Source organism: Xyrauchen texanus, chromosome 28 (genome assembly GCF_025860055.1).
Source record: "Xyrauchen texanus isolate HMW12.3.18 chromosome 28, RBS_HiC_50CHRs, whole genome shotgun sequence".
In the NCBI taxonomy this organism is placed as follows: domain Eukaryota; kingdom Metazoa; phylum Chordata; class Actinopteri; order Cypriniformes; family Catostomidae; genus Xyrauchen; species Xyrauchen texanus.
In genome coordinates, this window is record NC_068303.1 from 6,797,074 (window position 1) to 6,818,200 (window position 21,127).

The 21,127-nt window shown below is 37.2% G+C and overlaps 1 protein-coding gene across 16 annotated transcripts in view; it reads right to left on the reverse strand.

Annotated features, from left to right (window-relative positions):
- The window catches only part of LOC127621668 (afadin-like), a 161,683-nt gene that overhangs the window by 39,753 nt on the left and 100,803 nt on the right, over nucleotides 1-21,127 (reverse strand). For 10 of the 16 annotated variants that reach the window (XM_052095362.1, XM_052095358.1, XM_052095368.1 and 7 more), the window contains 11 exons: nucleotides 19,090-19,159; nucleotides 18,894-19,000; nucleotides 17,242-17,297; nucleotides 15,403-15,608; nucleotides 11,332-11,352; nucleotides 9,666-9,811; nucleotides 7,455-7,549; nucleotides 4,204-4,469; nucleotides 3,541-3,684; nucleotides 2,585-2,783; nucleotides 2,199-2,302 (listed from right to left, as the gene is read on the reverse strand). In XM_052095362.1, the coding sequence (XP_051951322.1) occupies nucleotides 2,199-2,302; nucleotides 2,585-2,783; nucleotides 3,541-3,684; nucleotides 4,204-4,469; nucleotides 7,455-7,549; nucleotides 9,666-9,811; nucleotides 11,332-11,352; nucleotides 15,403-15,608; nucleotides 17,242-17,297; nucleotides 18,894-19,000; nucleotides 19,090-19,159 (1,414 nt within the window). The remainder of the gene's footprint in view (nucleotides 1-2,198; nucleotides 2,303-2,584; nucleotides 2,784-3,540; nucleotides 3,685-4,203; nucleotides 4,470-7,454; nucleotides 7,550-9,665; nucleotides 9,812-11,331; nucleotides 11,353-15,402; nucleotides 15,609-17,241; nucleotides 17,298-18,893; nucleotides 19,001-19,089; nucleotides 19,160-21,127) is intronic. The other 6 variants (XM_052095360.1, XM_052095363.1, XM_052095359.1 and 3 more) reach the window with 1 other exon arrangement.

Sequence of the window (21,127 nt, forward strand, 5' to 3'; positions counted from 1 at the left end):
CTATGCTCGCATTTTTGAGCATGGCTTGGTGTGTGGGGGACAGAGTTGATTCAAACAGAGGTGGTTTATAAACCCTTATAGTATGGGTATAAAAAAAAACCCTGGAGACTTTGGTATTATTATTACTATATAATTGGTTACACAAGGAAAATCGAAAGAGATGACTTAGGAGAAGTGCTTTGCTTAGTGAAAGCATGCTCTCAAAAGTGTGTCTGGGATAGCAGGTTAAGAGCATTCCAACAGGTTTCCCTAACAGATGGCAAAAATCCAATTTAAATTTCTCCATAGGCAAAACAAATTTAAATGATACCTTAAAAACCTTAAAAGACAGATCCAGATGAGATCCATGGGTGTTAATAGATGGCATATTCTTGCGGTGAAGCTATCAGTCTGCTTTATTTCAACTTCTTTTGAAAAAAAAAATAGTCTATTAGCAAATATTGTGGTGGAAAAAAAAAGCGCTATCCACGATCCTGAAGGGAAACGATCCACCAACCATCAAATCACAAACGGCAACTTCTATGACGCACTGTGAATGAATGACTTAGCGATTTCATAAAAACCTTCATATGGTTCTAAGAGTTCTAAGGAAAAAATTAATGGGAAAAATACTTCTGTAAACAAGATGGCTGAAAAAGTGTATGGGCACTGTAGCACTCTTTTGAAAAAGTGTCTGGCATTACATGTATTTTGCATTTTTATTATAGATTTATAATTACACACACACACACACACACACCACACACACACACACACACACACACACACACACCAGCTTCAGGTGATGTAGATCGCAAAGTATGATATAATACAAAAATACAACATAAGTAAATACAGAAGCACTCTCGTTGTGGAATAAGCTGAGCCAGAGCTGCCACTTCACTGAAGCAAACCTTGTGTGTTGAGCGTAAAGGAATACACACAGTTATATTTAATGCATAATAACTTGCATATATTGGTCATGTAAATAACCACAAACTCTGAAACTGAAATTGCTCTGTGGGGTCAGCGCCTCTGTGCAAATGTCCCCATCTAAGGGGGAGAGACTGAAACTGCACCTGGCTGATGCACACACAATCGCGGAGGTGCTTGTCTCTTGGGTGTGCGCGGTCGCTGCAGCTAGATTATAACGTGATGGCTCACAACTTATTAGTTCATAATATATGCGTCACTGTGTGTTTTTTATTATCAAGAAAATTGACAATACACAGCTTTATAAATAAGAGAGAGTTTGTTTTTTGTGAGTTAAAGATGGATTGAAGTGGGGAAAAAAGTGAGAGAGAGTAGTCTGCAACAAAATATGTTTTGTTGTTTTTTGGCTTGTTTTCCATTATAAATATCTAAAACTCCTTTAAAACAATGTACATTTCCTTTAGAAAAATCTATTAAAATCAGCGAAAATGAAAGAGTACTAAGGGAGTACTACTAATTTTATTAACATTTTTCACGTTACATTAATACAAAATTAGGTGGGTAAAACATGCATAACTATCATGAAAATAGTCACAATGTAAAAAATATCTCAAAATAGGTTTCATTTTCTGTATACATAATATAATTTCTTATTTATTTCTTTTGATTTCGAAGTAATATATGTCCAGGACATTTTCTTGACAGGTTTCCTGATGCAAAAGTAAATGGGGTCAATTATGATTTCATGTTGACTAGGTAAACGGTACCGATTCAATGAAATCAGAGTTTTACAGTAAGCACTGATCCTTTATAACACTGGGACATGTGAAAGAAAGAGATATAAGGGTGGGGTACTTTGTGGTTTTTAAATGCACTCTGAGCTCTAGAGCTTTGAATACTGTGGGGCAGAACATTATTACGTAAAAAAGAAAAAAAAAAACAGATTGACATTATATAAAAAATACAAGAAACAATAAAAACAGGGTAATTACAGGTTAACTGGAGCAATTAGGGGCTTTGTGTGTTTAGGGTGTGGACAAACATATCATTTACAGCCAGTCCTTGGGCACTATGGTCAAATATTGCCCTCTGTGGTGTAATTGGTTTTGGCTAAAATCTAAGGGAATGAAAGGTTGTTAAAACATGTCCTAGCAACTGATTTCAGACCCATGCTGGTGCTGTTTTGCAAATACCATCCATCCATCCATAATTAAGGTGTTCATCTTTTAACTATTCTTAACGTGTCTACCAACCTAACTACCTATCACAATAATATTTTAACTTACCAGATCTGAAATTTCAGTCGAGAAGTGGCTGTCACAATTTGCTCCTTCAAAATGGATGGTCCAAGTTCCAGGAGAGTGCGGATGAGGGGTCAATCTACAAAATCCTGTTGATGAATCAATGAATCAGAATACATCCACTACACTTACAAAACAGAAGTTTAAATCCACTGGTCTCTCCCTGTCTCTCTCTCAAATCATGATAGGAATGGCAGCAAACAGAGCATTCACAAACCACATTTCTCTGCTATTACGTCAGTCTTAAAAAAAACAAGCACAACCAATGCTCTGATTCATCATTCACCTGATACTTACTGTGCACACCACAATCATTAAAATCAAACACATTAAAATCATTTAGAACCACAGCGGTCTGTTTTCGTCTGTACCTCTCTGGCAAAGTGGCTCTAAGAACTCCTGAAATCCATTGGGAATGTTCCGCACCACGTCACAGGAGTAGCCGTCTTCAGGCAATAGGAAAGGAAGCTGCAGGTCAGGGTCCTCCTCCAGCTGTACTTCGCGCCCATCGCTTCGGGCCAGTTCGTCCGCAGTGTTCTCGGCCACAGCTACCACGTGATCGATCAGCTCCTGTGGGAGGAAGAGAAAAATGACTACTATATTACATAAGAAAACCATTTCCACTGTAGTGAAACTCATTGTTAGTTATGAATAGGGACGGTCATGATAGTTAAGTAGTTGATTAGTGAGGTCAAAAAGTTTTTTTCATATTTCTAGCAGCAGTGCTTTAAAAAGCATAGTGACAGTGTGTTGTGCTTTAGCTGTAAAACACATGTTAAAATCTTCTCTGAAAAGTTGTCTTTGGCTGTTGCTTTGTGTCTTGCACTGTTTTTTGAGAGTTGTGCCAAAGATTTTCATTTTTAAGACATTTTGTCTAGCTATAAAGAGACTACTGCATTCTGCCTCAACATTTTTTAATGCAATAAAATGTCTTATGTACTGTAAATGCCCTCTAAGAAATGCATCAGGTGAACCCCAAACCAGCCTACTTATACAAGGGGTCCTTAAGACCGAATAGTTCAGGCAACCACCAACTACAGTAGTTGATTCTGTACTTCCATCGTTAGGAATGCCTTTCATGGTAATGGCTATATTTTTCATCAATGATCAAAGTCACATTAGATGAACCCCTGCAGTCAACGGAAACGAGCAGAGCTACTGTGGACATGTTGAACACCTGGTTCAGTTTATCTCAAACAGGACATTCACCATTAGACCAAAACTGAGTGAGACAGGTCAGAGAAGGAACCAGCCATGCCAATCATCACCAGTCTTTTTCCCCTCTTTGGATATATGGAGCAAGAAGAGGAAAGAGCTGCTGACTTACAGGAGGAATGTACGGCTCATCAGGAGCGCAGTGGTAGTTGCTCAGCAGAGCGTTTAGCTGCAGAGAGTTGAGCTTAAAGCAGGTGTTGTTGATGTTCTGGACGTCTTGCATGGAATATTTGTCCATAGTGAGCAGGGTTGTTGCCTTAAAAAGACAAGAGGGACAGCTGTGATACAGCCTTTGTTCACAGCACAAACAATCTAGGTCAAACTATCATATTGTATGAATATACATCAGGGCTGTGAATTGCTTAAAATAATGTTAACTAAAAAATAGCACAATTATTTTCTGCGATCAAGATTCTGTGCTAGGATGTGCAGTCGAGCAAATATCTCCTGAAGATTTACAGTATATAATATATACAGTGCATGCCACAGGCTATTTACAAGCTTTTTTTTGCATGTTTCTAACCTCGTTATACTTTGGGGACATAATCATTTAAAATATTCCTTAAAATGTGTTAAATATGACTTCATATTGGGGATGACATTTAAGGCAAAAGTGGTTCGTAAAATAGGCAACAATTTGTTTCGCATTACAAAAATGCAAAAAGCTTTCTTTTAGGGATAGGGTTAGGATTAGTTTCTATTATTTACAACCAGCTTTATTTAAAAACAATACAAGGTCCTTAATAAGATGGCAAGATAAAGGTGTGTGTGGTACCTGCACTATGCGGCTGAGGTGGCAGTCTGCGGCCAGCTCCAGGCCCTGTTTCTCAGCCCACGCCTCGATGTGGCTGAGTTGTTGTCGCAGTATGGCACTCCAGTAGTGCGAGCACAAGCCAGAGTCTGCCTCAGTCACCAGCTTGTTAAAGAGCCACATGTTGATGAAGTGAAAGAGCTGGGAGAAAAGCTGGATGGTGAGGGCCGCATTGACACGGCAACGGCGCAGAAGAGACATTGCGCCCGTTAGTGTGTGCAGGACGTCTTCTGCAGTGGAACAAAAAACAGTCATTGTAGTACAATATATACTGCAAGTTCATGTCAAGTAGATATGATCTCTTTAATTAGTTGTATTACGACGTTTCAGCATTGTTCTATGGTAGTTAATTGGCCACGTTTCTCTGTTGCTATAAATGTTTCACCATTGTACTTGAGACATTTTTGTATGTGTTCTAATTAACTGGGAAAGTTTCTCTGTAGTTAAAGATATTTTTGCAATGTTGACTTTAACTGGGCATTCATCTCTTGCTTAAGATTTTCAGCAGTTGTTTTTGGTTAACCAGCCATACATCACAGTTACTTTCGATGTTTCACAGTTCTGGTCTGTTAGCCATGTTCTTTGTTGCTCAAAATGAGTTGCATGTGAGTTGTTTTATTTAATTGGGTGTTTCAACATTGTATTGTTAATTTTACATTGTACAGTTGAAGTCAGAAGTTTACATACACGTAGGTTGAAGTAATTAAATCAAATTGTTTAACCACTCCACAGTTTTCATATTAGCAAACTATTTAAACAGGCAAGTTGTTTAGGATATATACTTTGTGCATGACATGAGTAATGTTTCCAAAAATTCTTTACAGATTGTTTCACATTGTGCCTCTTTGCTTGACATCATGGACCTCAAAAGACCTCAGAATAAAATTGTGAGCAATTTCCAAATGCCTGAAGGTACCACATTCATCTGTACAAACAATAGTATGCAAGTATAAACACCATGGGACCACGCAAGCATCATACCGCTCCGAAAGGAGACGCATTCTTCTAGAGATTAACGTAGCTTGGTGCAAAAAGTGCAAATCAATCCCAGAACAATAGCAAGGACCTTGTGAAGATGCAGGAGGAAACGGGTAGACAAGTATCTATATCCACAGTAAAACGAGTCCTATATTGACATAACCTAAAAGGTTACTCAGCAAGGAAGCCACTGCTCCAAAACTACCATAAAAAGCCACACTACAGTTTGCAAGTGCACATGGGGACAAAGATCTTCTCTGGTCTGATGAAACAAAATTTGAACTGTTTGGCCATAATGACCATTGTTATGTTTGGAGGAAAAAGGGTGCAGCTTGCAAGCCGAAGAACACCATCCCAACTGTGAAGCATGGAGGTGGAAGCATCACGTTGTGGGGGTGCTTTGCTGCAGGAGGGACTGGTGCACTTCACAAAATAGATGAATGACATCATGAGGAAGTGGATATAAAATTATGTGGATATATTGAATCAAAATCTCAAGACATCAGCCATGAAGTTAAAGCTTGGTCACAAATGGGTCTTCCAAATGGACAATGACCCCAAGCATACCTCCAAAGTTGTGGCAAAATGGCATAAGGACAACAAAGTCAAGGTATTGGAGTGGCCATAACAAAGCCCTGACTTCAATCCAATAGAAAATATGTGGGCAGAATGTGTGAGTATGGAGGTCTACAAAAACCTTACTCAGTTACACCAGTTCTGTCTGGAGGAATGGTCCAAGATTCCAGAAACTTATTGTGAGAAGCTTGTGAAAGACTACCCAAAACGTTTGACCCAAGTTAAACAATTTAAAAGCAATGTTAACAAATACTAACAAAGTATATGTAAACTTCTGACCCACTGAAAATAAATAAAAGCTGACATAATTCATTCTCTCTACTATTATTCTGACATTTCACATTCTTAAAATAAAGAAGTGATCCTAACTGACCTAAGACAGGGAATGTTTTCTATGATTAAATGTCAAGAATTGTGAAAAACTTAGTTTAAATGTATTTGGCTAAGGTGTATGTAAACTTCTGACGTCAACTGTATTTCTGTTGTTTAAAACATTTTGCCATTCTTTGATTTAAATACATAAGTTCCTCTTTTGCTTTAAATGTTTCAGTGTTGTTTTTGGTAACAACACTGAAACATCAGTGTTTGTTTTTTTTAAGATGTTTTTAATTGGGCATATTTTACTTTTGTCATTGTTCTAGTCTTAAAGTTGGTTAGAGTCACTCTACTAGACAATCTTTGTTGACAAAGACAACGGATATATTCACATAAATATTCATTTAAAAGTTTTTAAAATGACATTTTATGCTTAAGACCAGAGCAAATAAATGAATACTTTGTCCATACCAGAGCAAACCCACACAAACTCAAAACACATCATGTATTACACATTTTTTTCTCTCAACAGTTAATCGACAGTTAGATATTGCACTAGGCCATACCACAATTTATACTTTATTTTAAATGAGTGTGCAGTTAATTGTCCCCTATCTTTCTATCCCCAAAATATAAGACCTCAGCAAACAATGATTAAGAATTTTTTTCTTTTTTATATATATATATATATTTAAGATGCTTATGACTTTTAAGGCCTCAAATTTTTAATATGTTTTAAGGACATGTGTATGGTGGCTTTGGTGCAGTGTTTCAAAACCACCACAAGGTGGACCAAGGACTTTTACAACTGTAATTCTCACTTGCCCCTAAGACACAAATTATTTATGTAAGGTGCCTGAGGGGTGCACAACACAACCAAATTAGCAAGGCAAATAACAGCTGAAAACACAATGGAAATAAGCCACAACAAAACAAAATTAGCCACTACACTATGGAATTAATACTCAGTACTCCGGGGAAACGCTCAGTACACACTTGTATTGACTTGCAGAGGGACGACAATCTCTCATGCATTCAGACTTAAAATATAGTATAAATTTCTTAAAAAATATATATATTTAGCTGCGGCTTCATTTTGTTGTGTTGTGGCTTATTTCCGTTGTGTTGTGGCTTATTTCCATTGTGCAGTGCCTCATTTCCATTGTTTTTTAAGATTTAATTTGCTTTGCTGATCTGGTTGTGTTTTGCACTTCTCGGACACTGACTGCATTTATGCCCTTTAAACAAAAAATGTACTTGGCACATATTAACCCAGAACGCTTACCAGGACAAAAACTAATTTAACTGTGAACATAATCAACTTATGAAACCTGGTCTCTGCTCACCGATCTTGGGTCTTTGTGGGTTCTGTTCATCAGGATCTTCGAGGAAAGCAGGCATGTAGTTGTTCAGATCCGACTGCAGACAGTGCACCAGGAACCTGCAGGAAAACACATTATTCAGTGTCCATATATCAACTAACTACAACAAAACAGTCTAAGAGTCCAAAAGGAACTTCCTGTAGAATCTCAGAAAATCTAAAACCTGGCCATCTAACAAACCACACGTCAGGCACAAAAGCACAGTTGTTTCAGCTGGTCATTCCAGTGCCTTAAAAGAAGCAGAGGCGCTCCAACCGCATTGTTTGTGCTGAGCACAGGCCCCAGGACCGTACCCCTTCTCGCATGCACACAAAACTACAGCTCGGCCAATACAAGCCAGACCCAGAACATTCCTTACTTTCAGCACTTCCTGCAGACTGACAAAGGTTCCGAGAACACTGTACGTACAGGCCAAAATTTTATATTGTTATAGAACATTGTTTTCGGACATAAATGGCTCATACTGGGTTACATATGACACAGGAATAGTGTTGTTTTTTGACAACTAGACTAAACAAGCATGTAAGCAGAGTGCAGACAGTGCAGTCTAGCTATTATTTTTAATCCATTCCAATTTTTGTCTCACATGCAAGATTATACACATCAAGACAAGTTCAAGGTACTTTCCAAATACCGTTTAGCAAGCAACACTCTGAGTTCACAGAGAAAACCGTGATGCTATTTAATAGTATAGCAACAGTCAGGTTCCAGAAGTAAAAATCTCCTTAATTTTCTCTATAGGCAAAGACCCGTGTGTGACTGCTCTGTGTATTTTCCATTTTCATTTGTAACTAGTCGCACCTAATAATCATGCAAGAAAATATATTTTTTTCTTGACCAAATAGTTTTCCTAAAAACACGTCAACATAGTTGTGAAAATTCAATAAACCCAAGCTATAAATAGTATTTTTTTAATCAAATTGTTTATGTTTTCAGAAGTGTTTGTTATTCATGCTTTTGAGACGTTACAGACAGTCAGTCAGAAATTAGCATAATTAATTCTGATTCCATGTAATGGCCAGCATCATCCAATCACTCCCAACCATGTTCAAATAAAATTATACATTATAAATGTTAAATCTATGCATCACCATTGTCCAATGTCTGACAAAATTTTAAGTGGACCAAACATCATATGCAGCTAGAAACTTTAGGAGTAAATGCACATGGGAAAAAATAGGAAAGCTATAGGATGCTCCCTTTGTCCCTATTTAGTGAATGACCTCCAGTGTGCTGTCCAATCTGTCTGCACTTGTCTCAGAACAGTTCAAAATGCACCTGAAAGCAAAATTTTTCAGCTTTTGGATGAACCCGTTGATTCTTAATGTGATAATGAACAAAAATATAGGATTTCTAAGGAAAGAATGTGCTAAACTACACATTAGTGTACATTGTGTTTACAGCGAGGCGTTTCAAGATAAATTGCTCAAATTTTAAAAATGGCTTATCAGATGCAACTAGAGACTCTATTCTTTTAACTCAAACAGGTTTCAATGTAAAAACGTAATTACGTTTCTTACCAGACTTAGTTTTTTGGCGTTTCTCCCAAAGACAATCCCTGCAGTGATCGGTGCTATGTTATTTTGTCACAAGAATCTGTCTGTTGAAATGTTTTTGAAAATTGTACTCTTTACTGAAAACTGAACAGAGTTCAGTTTGTGTAAATAATTTTAAATTATGCGTTGTGTATAGCAAAACCTAAATACAACATCCACGCATGTGTATGTGGGGTCGCACATGGTTAAAGTCAGATCTACTGTGAGCCTCAAGGTTGTTAATTGATGGTATATGCTTCTGTTGAAGCCAGCAGTCCAAATTATTTCAACTTCACTTTTAAAATATTCTGTTTCAAAGCAGAATTTCATTACTGATGATACTGAAGAAAAAAAACATCCACCAATCAGAGAATCGTGGCCAACAAAGAGCATCAAACAAGCTCTGAAGCACTATGAATGATAGTAAGTATAACAACAGTATGTGGTCTCTAATTGTGTCAAGACCTTCAAATCAATAATTATAAGTTAAATACAGTCATTTTGTCCAATTTTCAATTTACTGGATGGTTTGGTTCATGGCTTAGAACTTCATGTTGTCATGTCGCATCTGATTAGGACATGGTATTATGTCAGGTAATGTATTTTTCTGAATGTAGCATGTGTGCATGTAAATACATACTTGAAAGCCATCTGAACAAGGTGAGCAAGGACATCCTGTGCATCTAGCGTGATGCGACTTAGATCCTTGTCCTGCTTGATGAAATTTAACAGCTCTGAAGCATTGGCCATCCAGAAAGCCAGAGCCCCAGCAATATTCTTCTGTTTCTGTAACACAACAACATACGGAGAAGACAGAGAGGGCAGGATGAGGTGTTAGACATCGCTAAAGCAAAAGCACCAAAGGTCAAAACAATTAGAGAAGGGTTACAGCCATGAGAAGCACTGAAAGCAGCACTCCCGGGATAGACCTGTGCCCTCTGTCAAACCCAACCTGCCTCCAACAACTAGTCACCGTGTCCAGACAGAAATAAAAAATGATACAGAGAGCATGTTAGCATTAGCTTAAACTCCAAAATTGAAGTAAATAGGACTGACTGGTAACAGCAGTGACTGGTTGCTTTGAAACCCACATCCATAAAAAAAAGAGGGGGATACACATGGTCCAGACTCGACCCAAATGAACTGGACACCTGTGTATAGTGTCACATGTCTATCCCAAATGACGACGACAGTAACACCCCACCCCAACCCTCCCAAATGCATCATACTAGGGCTGGGCGATAGAGTTAAAGAAATGATATCTCTGAATTTGTCAGCTTCTAAGATATTCAATACATTTCTTAATAGGGATGCATTTTATTTTTTATACACAAATTCAACAATCCTTAAAAAAAAACAGAGAAGATTTAGCTAAATATATTTTTACTAACATATTTTGGCAAATGTAAATAAGCTGAATCAAAGTTAAGTGTCAATTCATTGAAACGGACAGTTTGCACAGATTCATAGAAATGAATCAAACTACTCCAAAGCTGTTTTTGCTATCGAAGTTTAAAATCACAAATGCTATTAAAACATCAGTCTTAATTCTCTCATACTAAAAATGTGAATATCTGAAACATTCCACTTAGATATTTCAGTAAACAATTTCGACTGATAACGCAAAATAATCAATGAATCAGTTACGAATCAATTCATTGAAACAGAGAGATTAATTCACAGAAATAAATACAATTAACAAACTCTAACAACATTTTTGCCACTGAAGTTTAAATCAGAGATGCTATTAAAACTTTCTTGCGAGTCGCGAAACAAAAAGGATCGCAAAACTAGTCTTAAGACTGAAAAAACATTAAAATCATTGCAATATATTTTGCCAGCAAAACCATGTAAATTCAATATGTATCGCCCAGTCCTATGTCATACTTGCGACAGAATATATACAAAAGAATGATGTTAACCACAGACATCAAATAAATTAAAGTTCAAAAACAAAGTAAAGGAAACATGGGGTAGTCTCTCATCCACACTGAAGTGCAGAAAGCAGAGGTAAAAATGGATGCCAGAATTAAAATGTTGCTGCAATAAGAGATCATATCTGCAGTTTTTAGTATCACATGTTCCAGGTTCAGCTGTAATGAGGGTTATGATCATTTGCTTTTAGAGTCCAGCTGTAGGATGGAGGGATTACTTGGTTGGCTTGGTTTCTGTTATGGGGGGGGTAAAAGAGTCATGGAAGACTAAGCAAAAGCTGAATGAGTAAAAGACAGACAGGAGAGAGAGAGAGAGAGAGATAGAGAGAGCGAGAAAGAATGAGATGCCTCCCTAGCAGTGCGGACTCCTACCTGTTCACCTTCAGGAATTTCCTGTAGAATAGTAGGTGTGGGGGGGAGAGGAGGGGGAGAGGGGAGGACAGACATCCGACAGGACAAAGAGAGAGACTGTCAACAACAGCCATGGCATGGACAGATTTAACAGGTATGTAAACATGTACGTACATACAAACACATACACACATTCAGTGAATGGACATCATCTAGCACACAAGGTGATGAATATTTCAGCAAAGTTTCTGAAATCTTTTGCTGAGCAGATCACGTTTAACCTCTAGCTGAGACAAGTTTATTTTAGTTGTGTTAGGTTTGAAATGTCCTCCAATCTGAAATCCGCCTATTGATTACCCCTGCTCTAGATTGTAAAAAGAATGGTGCGAAAAACTAAAAACATCCAGCGAGTGGTATGGTTTGATAATGACAGAGGTCAAAGGAGAATGGTCAGACTAGTCCAAGCTGACAGGAAGGTGACAGTAACTCAAATAAACATGTGTTACAACAGTCCTATGCAAAAAAGCATTTCTGAACACACAACACGTCGAACATTGAGGCTTAGAACAGGAAACTGAGGCTGCAATGGACACAGGCTCACCAAAACTGGACAGTAGATGATTGAAAAACAATACCTGATCTGACAAATCTGGAACTCTGCTGAGGTACACAAATGGTAGGCCCACTGCAGCCTCAGTTTTCTGTTCTTGGCTGACAGAAATGGAACACAATGTGGTCTTCTGCTGTTGTAGCCCATCAAGGTTCGACATGTTGTACATTCTGAGATGCCATTCTGCTCAATACAATTGTACAAAGGGTTGTTCTGAGTTACCGTAGCCTTTCTGTCAGTTCGAACCAGTCTGGTCATTCTCCACTGACCTCTCTCATCAACAAGGCGTTTTCATCCACAGAGCTGCTACCCGCTGGAAGTTTTTTGTTTTTCGCACCATTCTCTTTACACTGTTGAGTGTAAAAATCCCAGGAGATCAGCAGTTACACAAATACTAAAACCAGCCCATCTGGCACCAACAATCATGCCACGGTCTAAACCATTGGTTCCCAACCTGGGGTCCGGGGGGGGGCGCGGGAGTGGATATGCTTTGAGGTGAATAAAGATGCATAAAATGTTACACTAATAATTTTATATAAAAATATTTTTTCAAATTTAAAAAAAAAAAAATCATATGCTTACAATGCCAAGATAAGGCAGTCAAAAATTATCTCTTATATAAAATAATTATTTAAATTTTGCGCGCACACAGTCACTTGCCCAATGTGCTTGTTGTCATAGTAACGGCAAAATCAAAAGGAAAATGGCAGAGAAACGTAAATGCGGTGATTCTTCAGAGGCAAAGAAAAAGTTAAGACACTATGACAAAACCTACATACATTTTGGTTTTATTGAAGGCCAAGACAAGTCTCGGACAGAATGTGTCTTTTGTGGTGAAAAACTGGCAAACGACAGCATGAAACCAAGCAAGATGAAAAGACATTATGATTAGCTTTGTAAAAAACAAGGATCTGTGCATGCATGCATATAAGTAGGCTACATACAGCATTCTACCGTGCATATCTAACATTACGTCATAACATTCAGTATTCTATGTTTATACACAAAATCCTGAAAAAAAAGAGAAACAACTGTGTTTTACTAGTTGTGTAAAAATGAAAATATTAGGTTAAAAGGAAACATTTGAAGTTGAAAGGAACATTTCCTGTGTATTCATGTAATAAAATGTCATTAAAAACTTAAAACTAAATTTAGTTACTATATACAGTGTGTGTGTGTGTGTTTATGTGCATAGCATTAATGTATATATATATATATATATATATATATATATATATATATATATATATATATATATATATATATATATATATATATATATATATATATATATATATATATATATATATATATATGGGGGAGGGGTCACGGATTGTTAAATATGTCCATAGGGGGGGGCCCCCAAGGAAAAAGGTTGGGAACCACTGGTCTAAACCACTGATATCACATTTTTTTCCCATTCTGATGGTTGATGTGAACATTAACTGAAGCACCTGACCCATATCTGTATGATTTTATACATTACAGTGCCGCCACACGATTGGCTGATTAGATAATCACATGAATAAGTAGATGTACAGGTTTACCTAATAAAGTGGCCGGTGATTGTGAATATACATATATACATTGGCGGCCAAAGGTTTTGAATAATGTACAGATTTTGCTGTTTCGGACGGAAATTGTTACTTTAATTCACCAAAGTGGCATTCAACTGATCACAAAGTATAGTCAGGACATTACTGATGTAAAAAAACAGCACCATCAATATTTGAAAAAAGTCAGGCCACATTTCCAGCAGCCATCAATCCATTTAAAGTGGAATGAGAGGAATATCCTAATGTTTTTCTATTTAAAATGCCTCTAAAACCAGGCTTTATAAATCCATTCCCTCCATCTTCAAGTACACATTTCAAGGTTTGGGCCTCAAAAATTTGTTTTGGGCTTATATATTCTCTTAAAGAGACATACTGCAACAGTTCATATGAACAATAGTCTGTAAACCTCATGCCTCAGGGTGAAGCAAATTTGAAATGCTGAACTTCCTCTAAACTCTTGTTACCATGTTAAGGATAAGACAGATGTATTAAACTCCACTATTTGTGTTTGATCATTGTTGTTAGTGTATGAGATATAGCTTTGAACACCTGGGTGGGCCACACAAAAGAACCGCACACCCTGACCAAATAAGAATGGTAAATAAACCAAGAGCATGTGGGCCTCATTTGAGAACAGTAAGGCTGTCAAGAGGGTGCTGAACAGAGCGCTGCTAGGAAAACATTGTGCATGAATGTAGGTAAATCAAGGTGTACACACACACACACACACACACACACACGGGAGTGCAGTAGTTTAGACACTGTTTGTTGAGGCAATGACCTGAATTGATGTAAGCAGACTGAAACAAGCTTTAACGCTACAACTAACAAGAATGTATAATGTAACTACACACACAGTGCTAAATCAGAGCTACAGGGACACATTGCTACACCTAACTCCCAAACAAACAATAATCAGGCCTATTTCACACAACCTGCATCTTCGAAGAGTGAAGGCCCAAACATAATCCACACAAGTACGTGAATGCAGACGCATCTTGCTAAGCAAGCTTGATTTAACGTGTTGTGAAATGCGTCACAGCGCAATTCATAACCTAATAACTTTTTTTCAATCAACAATGGCCAAGGCGGAGCATCAATTTGAGGAGTCTTGCCAAACAAGTTAGATTATACAAATATATTTTTATTGTCTTTTTAGCAAATACAAATCCACACTCCTTAACTGTCAACAAGTTGATTCCACAACATCTGGTTTCTTGGCACCTAAAAAACTCCCTTTGTGGTCCAAGGTTTGTACCCGCCAGAGCAATGCAAGACCACAAGTAATGTATGTACAACGGGACTAAGTGTTGGCAAATCACTCGCTTCTGCGTTTGCATACATGAGTGAAGTATGTTTAGGCTAAATCTGTATGTTATAAGTGTTGTTGCATATGTATTTCAATGTGAGTGTAGATCATTATATTTATTTTTAAAATACAATTTAAATTTAATACTTTTAAAAAAAAATTACCTTACATTAATGTTAAATGTAAAAAAAAAAAACAAACCTTAGTGCACTTAGTGCAACGCACTCATACTTGCAGGTGACGAGAAAAGGAACTATTACAAAACTGGTCTTAACTTAAATGTCACTTAATTTTATATGGCCAGCCAAATCATTGCAAGTAGATCATAAATATTATATACATCACCCATTCGTACATGACATTCAAGATCGTAATAATTATCAAAGGGCCACTCACAATAACATTTTAGAATTCATTAAAAATGGGAAATCAGTATTTTCTGTATAGTGCCGCAGCTCTGTTTGCACAGCAGAACGTAGTCAGTGTGAAAACTCAGCTGTAATGTTCACACTGTGCAGATGCAGTATATCTGAAACAGGCCTAACACATCAAAAGATGATAGTGAGAAGCTCATTCTAATTCTAGGAAGAATTGAAGTAAAAATGTCCAACACTCACCTGGATAACTCCTTCCATCATGCTCACCATCTTGTTGATGATAGCGATAACCTTGTGCGTGCGTTCTGAGGGGCTGATGTCGGGCCGGTACTGACTGGACATGACGTAACGGCAGGTCATGTACAGCACGTAGGTGGGGGACAGTTTGAAGTGCACTGTGGAGCTGTTGGTGTAGTTTATGATGGCGGACAGGAAGGCATCCTCGGCTGCAGGAGAAAATCATGGGATAGAGCATTGTTGGGATAAACCTCATTACATTTAAAACCCAAAATATTTATAGGGTTCGACTCTCACAAAACTTGTCATGAAAATGTCCTGGTCATATTTAACCATAAAATATTTAACCTTAAATTTAATATGAGAGAAAAAAATAGAGAATTACGTTTTACATAAAGACAATGAATCCTACATTTAAAAGAATATGTTCCAGGTTCAATACAAGTTAAGCTCAATTCACAGTATTTGTGGCATAATGTTGATCGCAACAAAAATTTGTTTCAACTTGTCCCTCCTTTTATTTAAACAAAAAAAAGCAAAAACCGAGGTTACAGTGTGGCATTTACAATAGAATGAATGGGGACAATGAAAGTGAGGGTTTAAAAAGGTAGACATGTAAAGCTTTTAATTTGATAAAAGCACTTGAATTATTCCTTCTGTTAAAACTTGTGTATTATTTGAGATGTTAAGTTGTATAAATTGTAATTTTTACAGTCATTTTAGGGTTTGTTGACATCGTCATGGTAATGAAGTTGACTTTACACAGAAAAGGTTACTAACCGATTTTATCACACTACAATAATTTTTACTCACATATCCTTTATGTCTTGTGGTTATACTTTTCAAAGTACTATAAAAGTTAGTATTTTAATGTTAATATTCACTGGAACCTCAATTTTTGCTCATTACAATAACACAGTCATGTTTTTGTGTGTAACTGTCACAATACAAAAAATCTTAATGGCCCTAAAACAGGCTTTATTTTCTATAGGCAAAATATAATTTCTTATACGTTTATTTTGAAATTATATATAACAGGACATTTTCTTGACAGGTTTCATGCTGTGTTTACACAAGATCATTTTCATTACAGGAATAGCAATTTTGGCAAAGTGATGCTTGAGTACGGTAATAATAATTATCTTTAACATTATAACTTTCTTTTGATTTTAGAGTATCTTGAAACTCACTCCTGCAACCTAGAGGTATGGTAAAACAATTGTAACCTATTCTTTTGTCTAAAAAGACTTAATTTTTGGATGATTGTTTTACTGAAACTCCCAGTAAATGAAAATTAAGACATGAAAAGCACTGACCAAACTAGTGTTCAAGTAGTTAATACTTTCCATGCATTGATCTATGAAATGGTCAGGGATGGATTATGACTTGCAAAGACCCTGTGGGGGGGGGGGTCGTTGCTCATGCCCAAAAGGGTTTGAGAGGGGGATAACCAAACTTGATCTTGCAACGTTAAATCCCAGTACCCCCTAGGCACTGGCCCCATTGGCCCAGTCAGTAATCTGTCCCTGGAAAAGGCAAACCATTAATGATTTCTATAATTAGCTGCTTTCTTGCGTTACAACAGGGACAACCAATGGTAAAAAAAATTAAATAAATTAAAAAATTAAAAAAAAAGTCAAGCAGAAATACTTTGTTGTATCTGCAAATGACACAAGAGAAAATATTATGGCAAAATATTTGCACAAACTGAAAGTTAAAAAGCAGCAGCCACACAGCAGACACTGCACGTGACCCATGACCCAGTTAATGTTCGATTGCACAAACAGAAATTGAACCAGCACAAATCAATCAGTTTCACAATGGGACAGATGTGGCACTCACAATTTTCCCTGAACTCGATGCTGGCTGGCAGCGTGAGCTCGGGTCCATCCTGGGACCTATGGAGAAAAAATTGACACTCGATGAACCAGTTAAGATAGGACAGATTGACACCGCTGTCTACTGACGCCCATCGCTCCAGAGACCCCGCTCCTGTCCTGCCATACAACATCCTGCCAGAGACGCCAAACTGTGATGTGTATGTGTGAGTGTATGTGTGCTCTCATCACACTGGATAATTGATGATGAGACTGCAGGCAGGTGAGCAGCAGGCTTGGGTATCTCAGGTTCATGTTACATATAGAGACCTGCTCCCTGCACTGACTCCACAGAGACCCTCATTGACTGATAGCTGACAGACACAAAACCTGCTGTTACTGAAGACAGAATACAGCAAATGGTGCTGTGTGGTCTAAATGTGTCATCCTTTAGACTTACAGTGGATTGGCACACTTTCCATTTTCTGCACTTATTGTGTGGAATGGATCTAATGAAAACATGGGCTCACAATTTCGCCAACTTAATTCTTAAAGGAAATTAAAGAAAATTTCTGTCATCATTTACTCATGCCCTCATGTCGTTCCAAACCATTATGTCTTTATTCTGCAAAACACTAAAAGAAGAATGTTAAGTTTACTGATTTCAATACAATGGCAGTTGATACTTGATAGTGACTCACTTTTTAGCTTAAAAAGGGACCCAAAACGGTCAAGGCAGTGTATATGACTCATGTATTACATTCCAAGTCTTCTGATGGTGTACCAAAAGTTTTGGTGATCTGAAATTTTACAGGAAAAATCTTGACTTGCACCATATCCTTTGCACGTTCATGGGTAAAAAGTGAGTGCAAAAACACTGCTTTCATAGTCGAATATAAAAGGCAAAAAATGATATATATTTTAGATTGTTTCTTGCCTATATCTATCGAACAGATTCAGAAGACTTGGAATATGACATATGAGTCACATAGACTACTTTTTTGACACTTTGGGGTCCTTTTTAAGCTTTAAAATGAGTCACTTTCAACTGCCATGGTCCTGAAATCAGTGAACCTTTAATCCTTTAAAAATCCTGTTCAAGTATATCAGAGGTTGTTTATTTTGAAAATTACACATATACATATATACATATATATACATATATATATATATATATATACACACACACACACACATACATAAATACATATAAAACAAGTTTATAAAAACATTTTTTGAAATATATAAACTTATTATTTATTTTTATTATAATAATAATAATAATAATAATAATAATAATTTAAAAAGTATTTTATTAGATTTTTTATTTCAGTACACATCCCATGTTGCAAAAAGGTTTATTTTCATAATCTTTCATTAAAAGGCTACATTTCAAACAATTGAAATCCTGATGGAAAAAAATTATTTCAATATTTCTAATGATCTGCTGCACATGGAAATCACCACAAGTGTTACGAATGTCATTTCAAGTTGTATTTTTATAAGATAAAAAATGTTAGACAGGGGTGAGCGGAACAATACACACTAATTGATTGCACAAAGCATTATGTGAAAAAAGAAAACAACTTATTGTAAAAGCTGGCATTAAAAATTTCTGGGTGCAGATTCCATGCAAGCATCACTATGGCCCTACTACAGTAAGCACACAGAGCTTACCTTCCGTCATGTTTGCTGAATTCCTGCTGTTCTCCTCTGATCATGGGTTTAACCAGACCTCTTTCACTACCATTTCCTGAACGTTCCATCTCCAGCTTCCCTGAGCTCTGAAACCATCAAGTATTCCTCATTTGAGATACATCTCATCACATGCAAACACACACACAGATCTGAAAAGGCCTGGCAGATACAACACCTTGCTTGTAGGGAGTGCAGAGCCACTGTGAATGTCCCCGTGAAGTTCAAAGTTCGCCTCTGGGACACTCCTGAAGGACAAGAAGAGAAACCAAAAAAAAAAAAAAAAAAGAGGGGCAGGGGGAGCAGGGAACAAGGTTAGACCCAGGGAATCTGCTGGAAAAAGAAATCTTTTCAATAGATGACATAGTAAACACTATCCATGGCAACATTCTCCAAACAGTCTAAGACAAACACGCCATTTAGAACCACCTACACACCTTCTATAACACACGATTACATAACACCTGAGCTACTAAGAAAGTCAAACAAAAACAGCATCCCACAGCCGGATGCATGCACACATTAACACACGCAGCAGACAAATCAATGGTGTGCCGGACATTGTTAACAGCCTAAATGAATGAGCAGCCTAAATATACACCCACGCAGTGTTTTAACAAAATAATACAAACTGAAAGTAGAAGCATCATTCTATGACAAGATTAAAAGGCAGCAAACTGCTACCGTGTGTAACAGCTGTCAACCAGATGGGCAAAAGCACTAGTTCTCCATGCACAGAGGCGCCACAAGCAACTGCCATTACTGAACGGTTTTTAATTTTTTTTAAAAAAGTAGAGTTAATAAGTAGAGTTCAGAATTTTCTGGAACTTAAAAACTAAAAGTAAACATATGAATATTACAATGAATGAACAGGGGTGTCATAATCATGTCTTAAGTCTTTGAAGCATAAAAGCATGTTGAATTGCTCTAATCGAAAACATAAATGCATTCTACAAGAAAAATATATTTCGCTTAACAAAATTCACTTCCTCAAATTCAGTGGTTCAAATTCTGTTAGAAAATCAATCTTCCACATCTGGGAACTGCAGGAAAAGCAGCAGATTACAGATCCACAATCGCCATCTGATGCTATTCGTCCTCACCAGTCGGTGGTGCAATGCGATCAGGTGTTTACTGCTGAAGACCAAAGCTGCAGGTAGAGAGAACAGCTGTGTACGTTTTGATAGTTTGTTTTTCAAAATTGTTTGAGTGTAGAAAATAGATAGATATTTGATTTGCATATGTGGGTGGGCAAGAAACACTTTTCCACTGATTGGTCAACCCACGTCATCATCAGTTCCTTAATGCCATGCAACAGAATAATCATCCACTGTTGCTCAACTGGTATTGCAGCTACATATTATCTCTCTCTCATCAAACAACCAGACTAAGGAATGCCTGTGACACAAGCCGGACTAGTCAGGGAAGGGTCTATAGACAAGGCTTTGTGACAACATTCTTCTGCGTGTGCCAGAGGAATATTAGTTGTCTGTTTAAGAAATAGCCTATTGATGTCGCTTGCATCTGTACTCAAAATTACTTGGCCTACTTCTTAGGCACACAGTCGGTTTTATTTAGCTGTCAGCTATCAAACTCTCTATCAAAAGGTGTGGCAAAGCTGCACACAGCGTGACCCACAGTACCACGTGGAGCGGATGCATCTACATTGTAGTGAAGCGCACAGCAGTATGTGGAATGCATTGGCTTTTAAAAATGTTTATAAAAAGATTGCCAATACATTGCCCAGGATCTTACATAACTCAGATGTTTGAAACGCTGATTGTTGGTAGGCATTACATATAATTTAGTATGGTGACCAGTCCCTGAATTGGAAGATTTTTTATTTATTTGTCCATGGCTGGGTTTCCCGAGGCACTCGAACGTTAGTATCACTAAAGTAGTACTTAATCTCTGCGGCGATACTTTTATCAAATGGAGGGTAGGCCTGTTAATATATCCAAATATTAGGCTTAATATTTAGTAATAAAATTTGATAAAATTATTTTAGAACATTACCAAATTATTTTACAAAATCCAGAAGACAAATACACAGGAAAATGAAGGGACAATGATCACTAACTGACAAAAAGTCCTTAACCAGGCTTTATATTTACTGATTCAAAACTTATCAAACAAACATTTGGCTACATTAGAGACTTATTAGGATTCGCGTTGTGTGCGTTCACATACGTGCATTTCTATCATTAATCTCTATA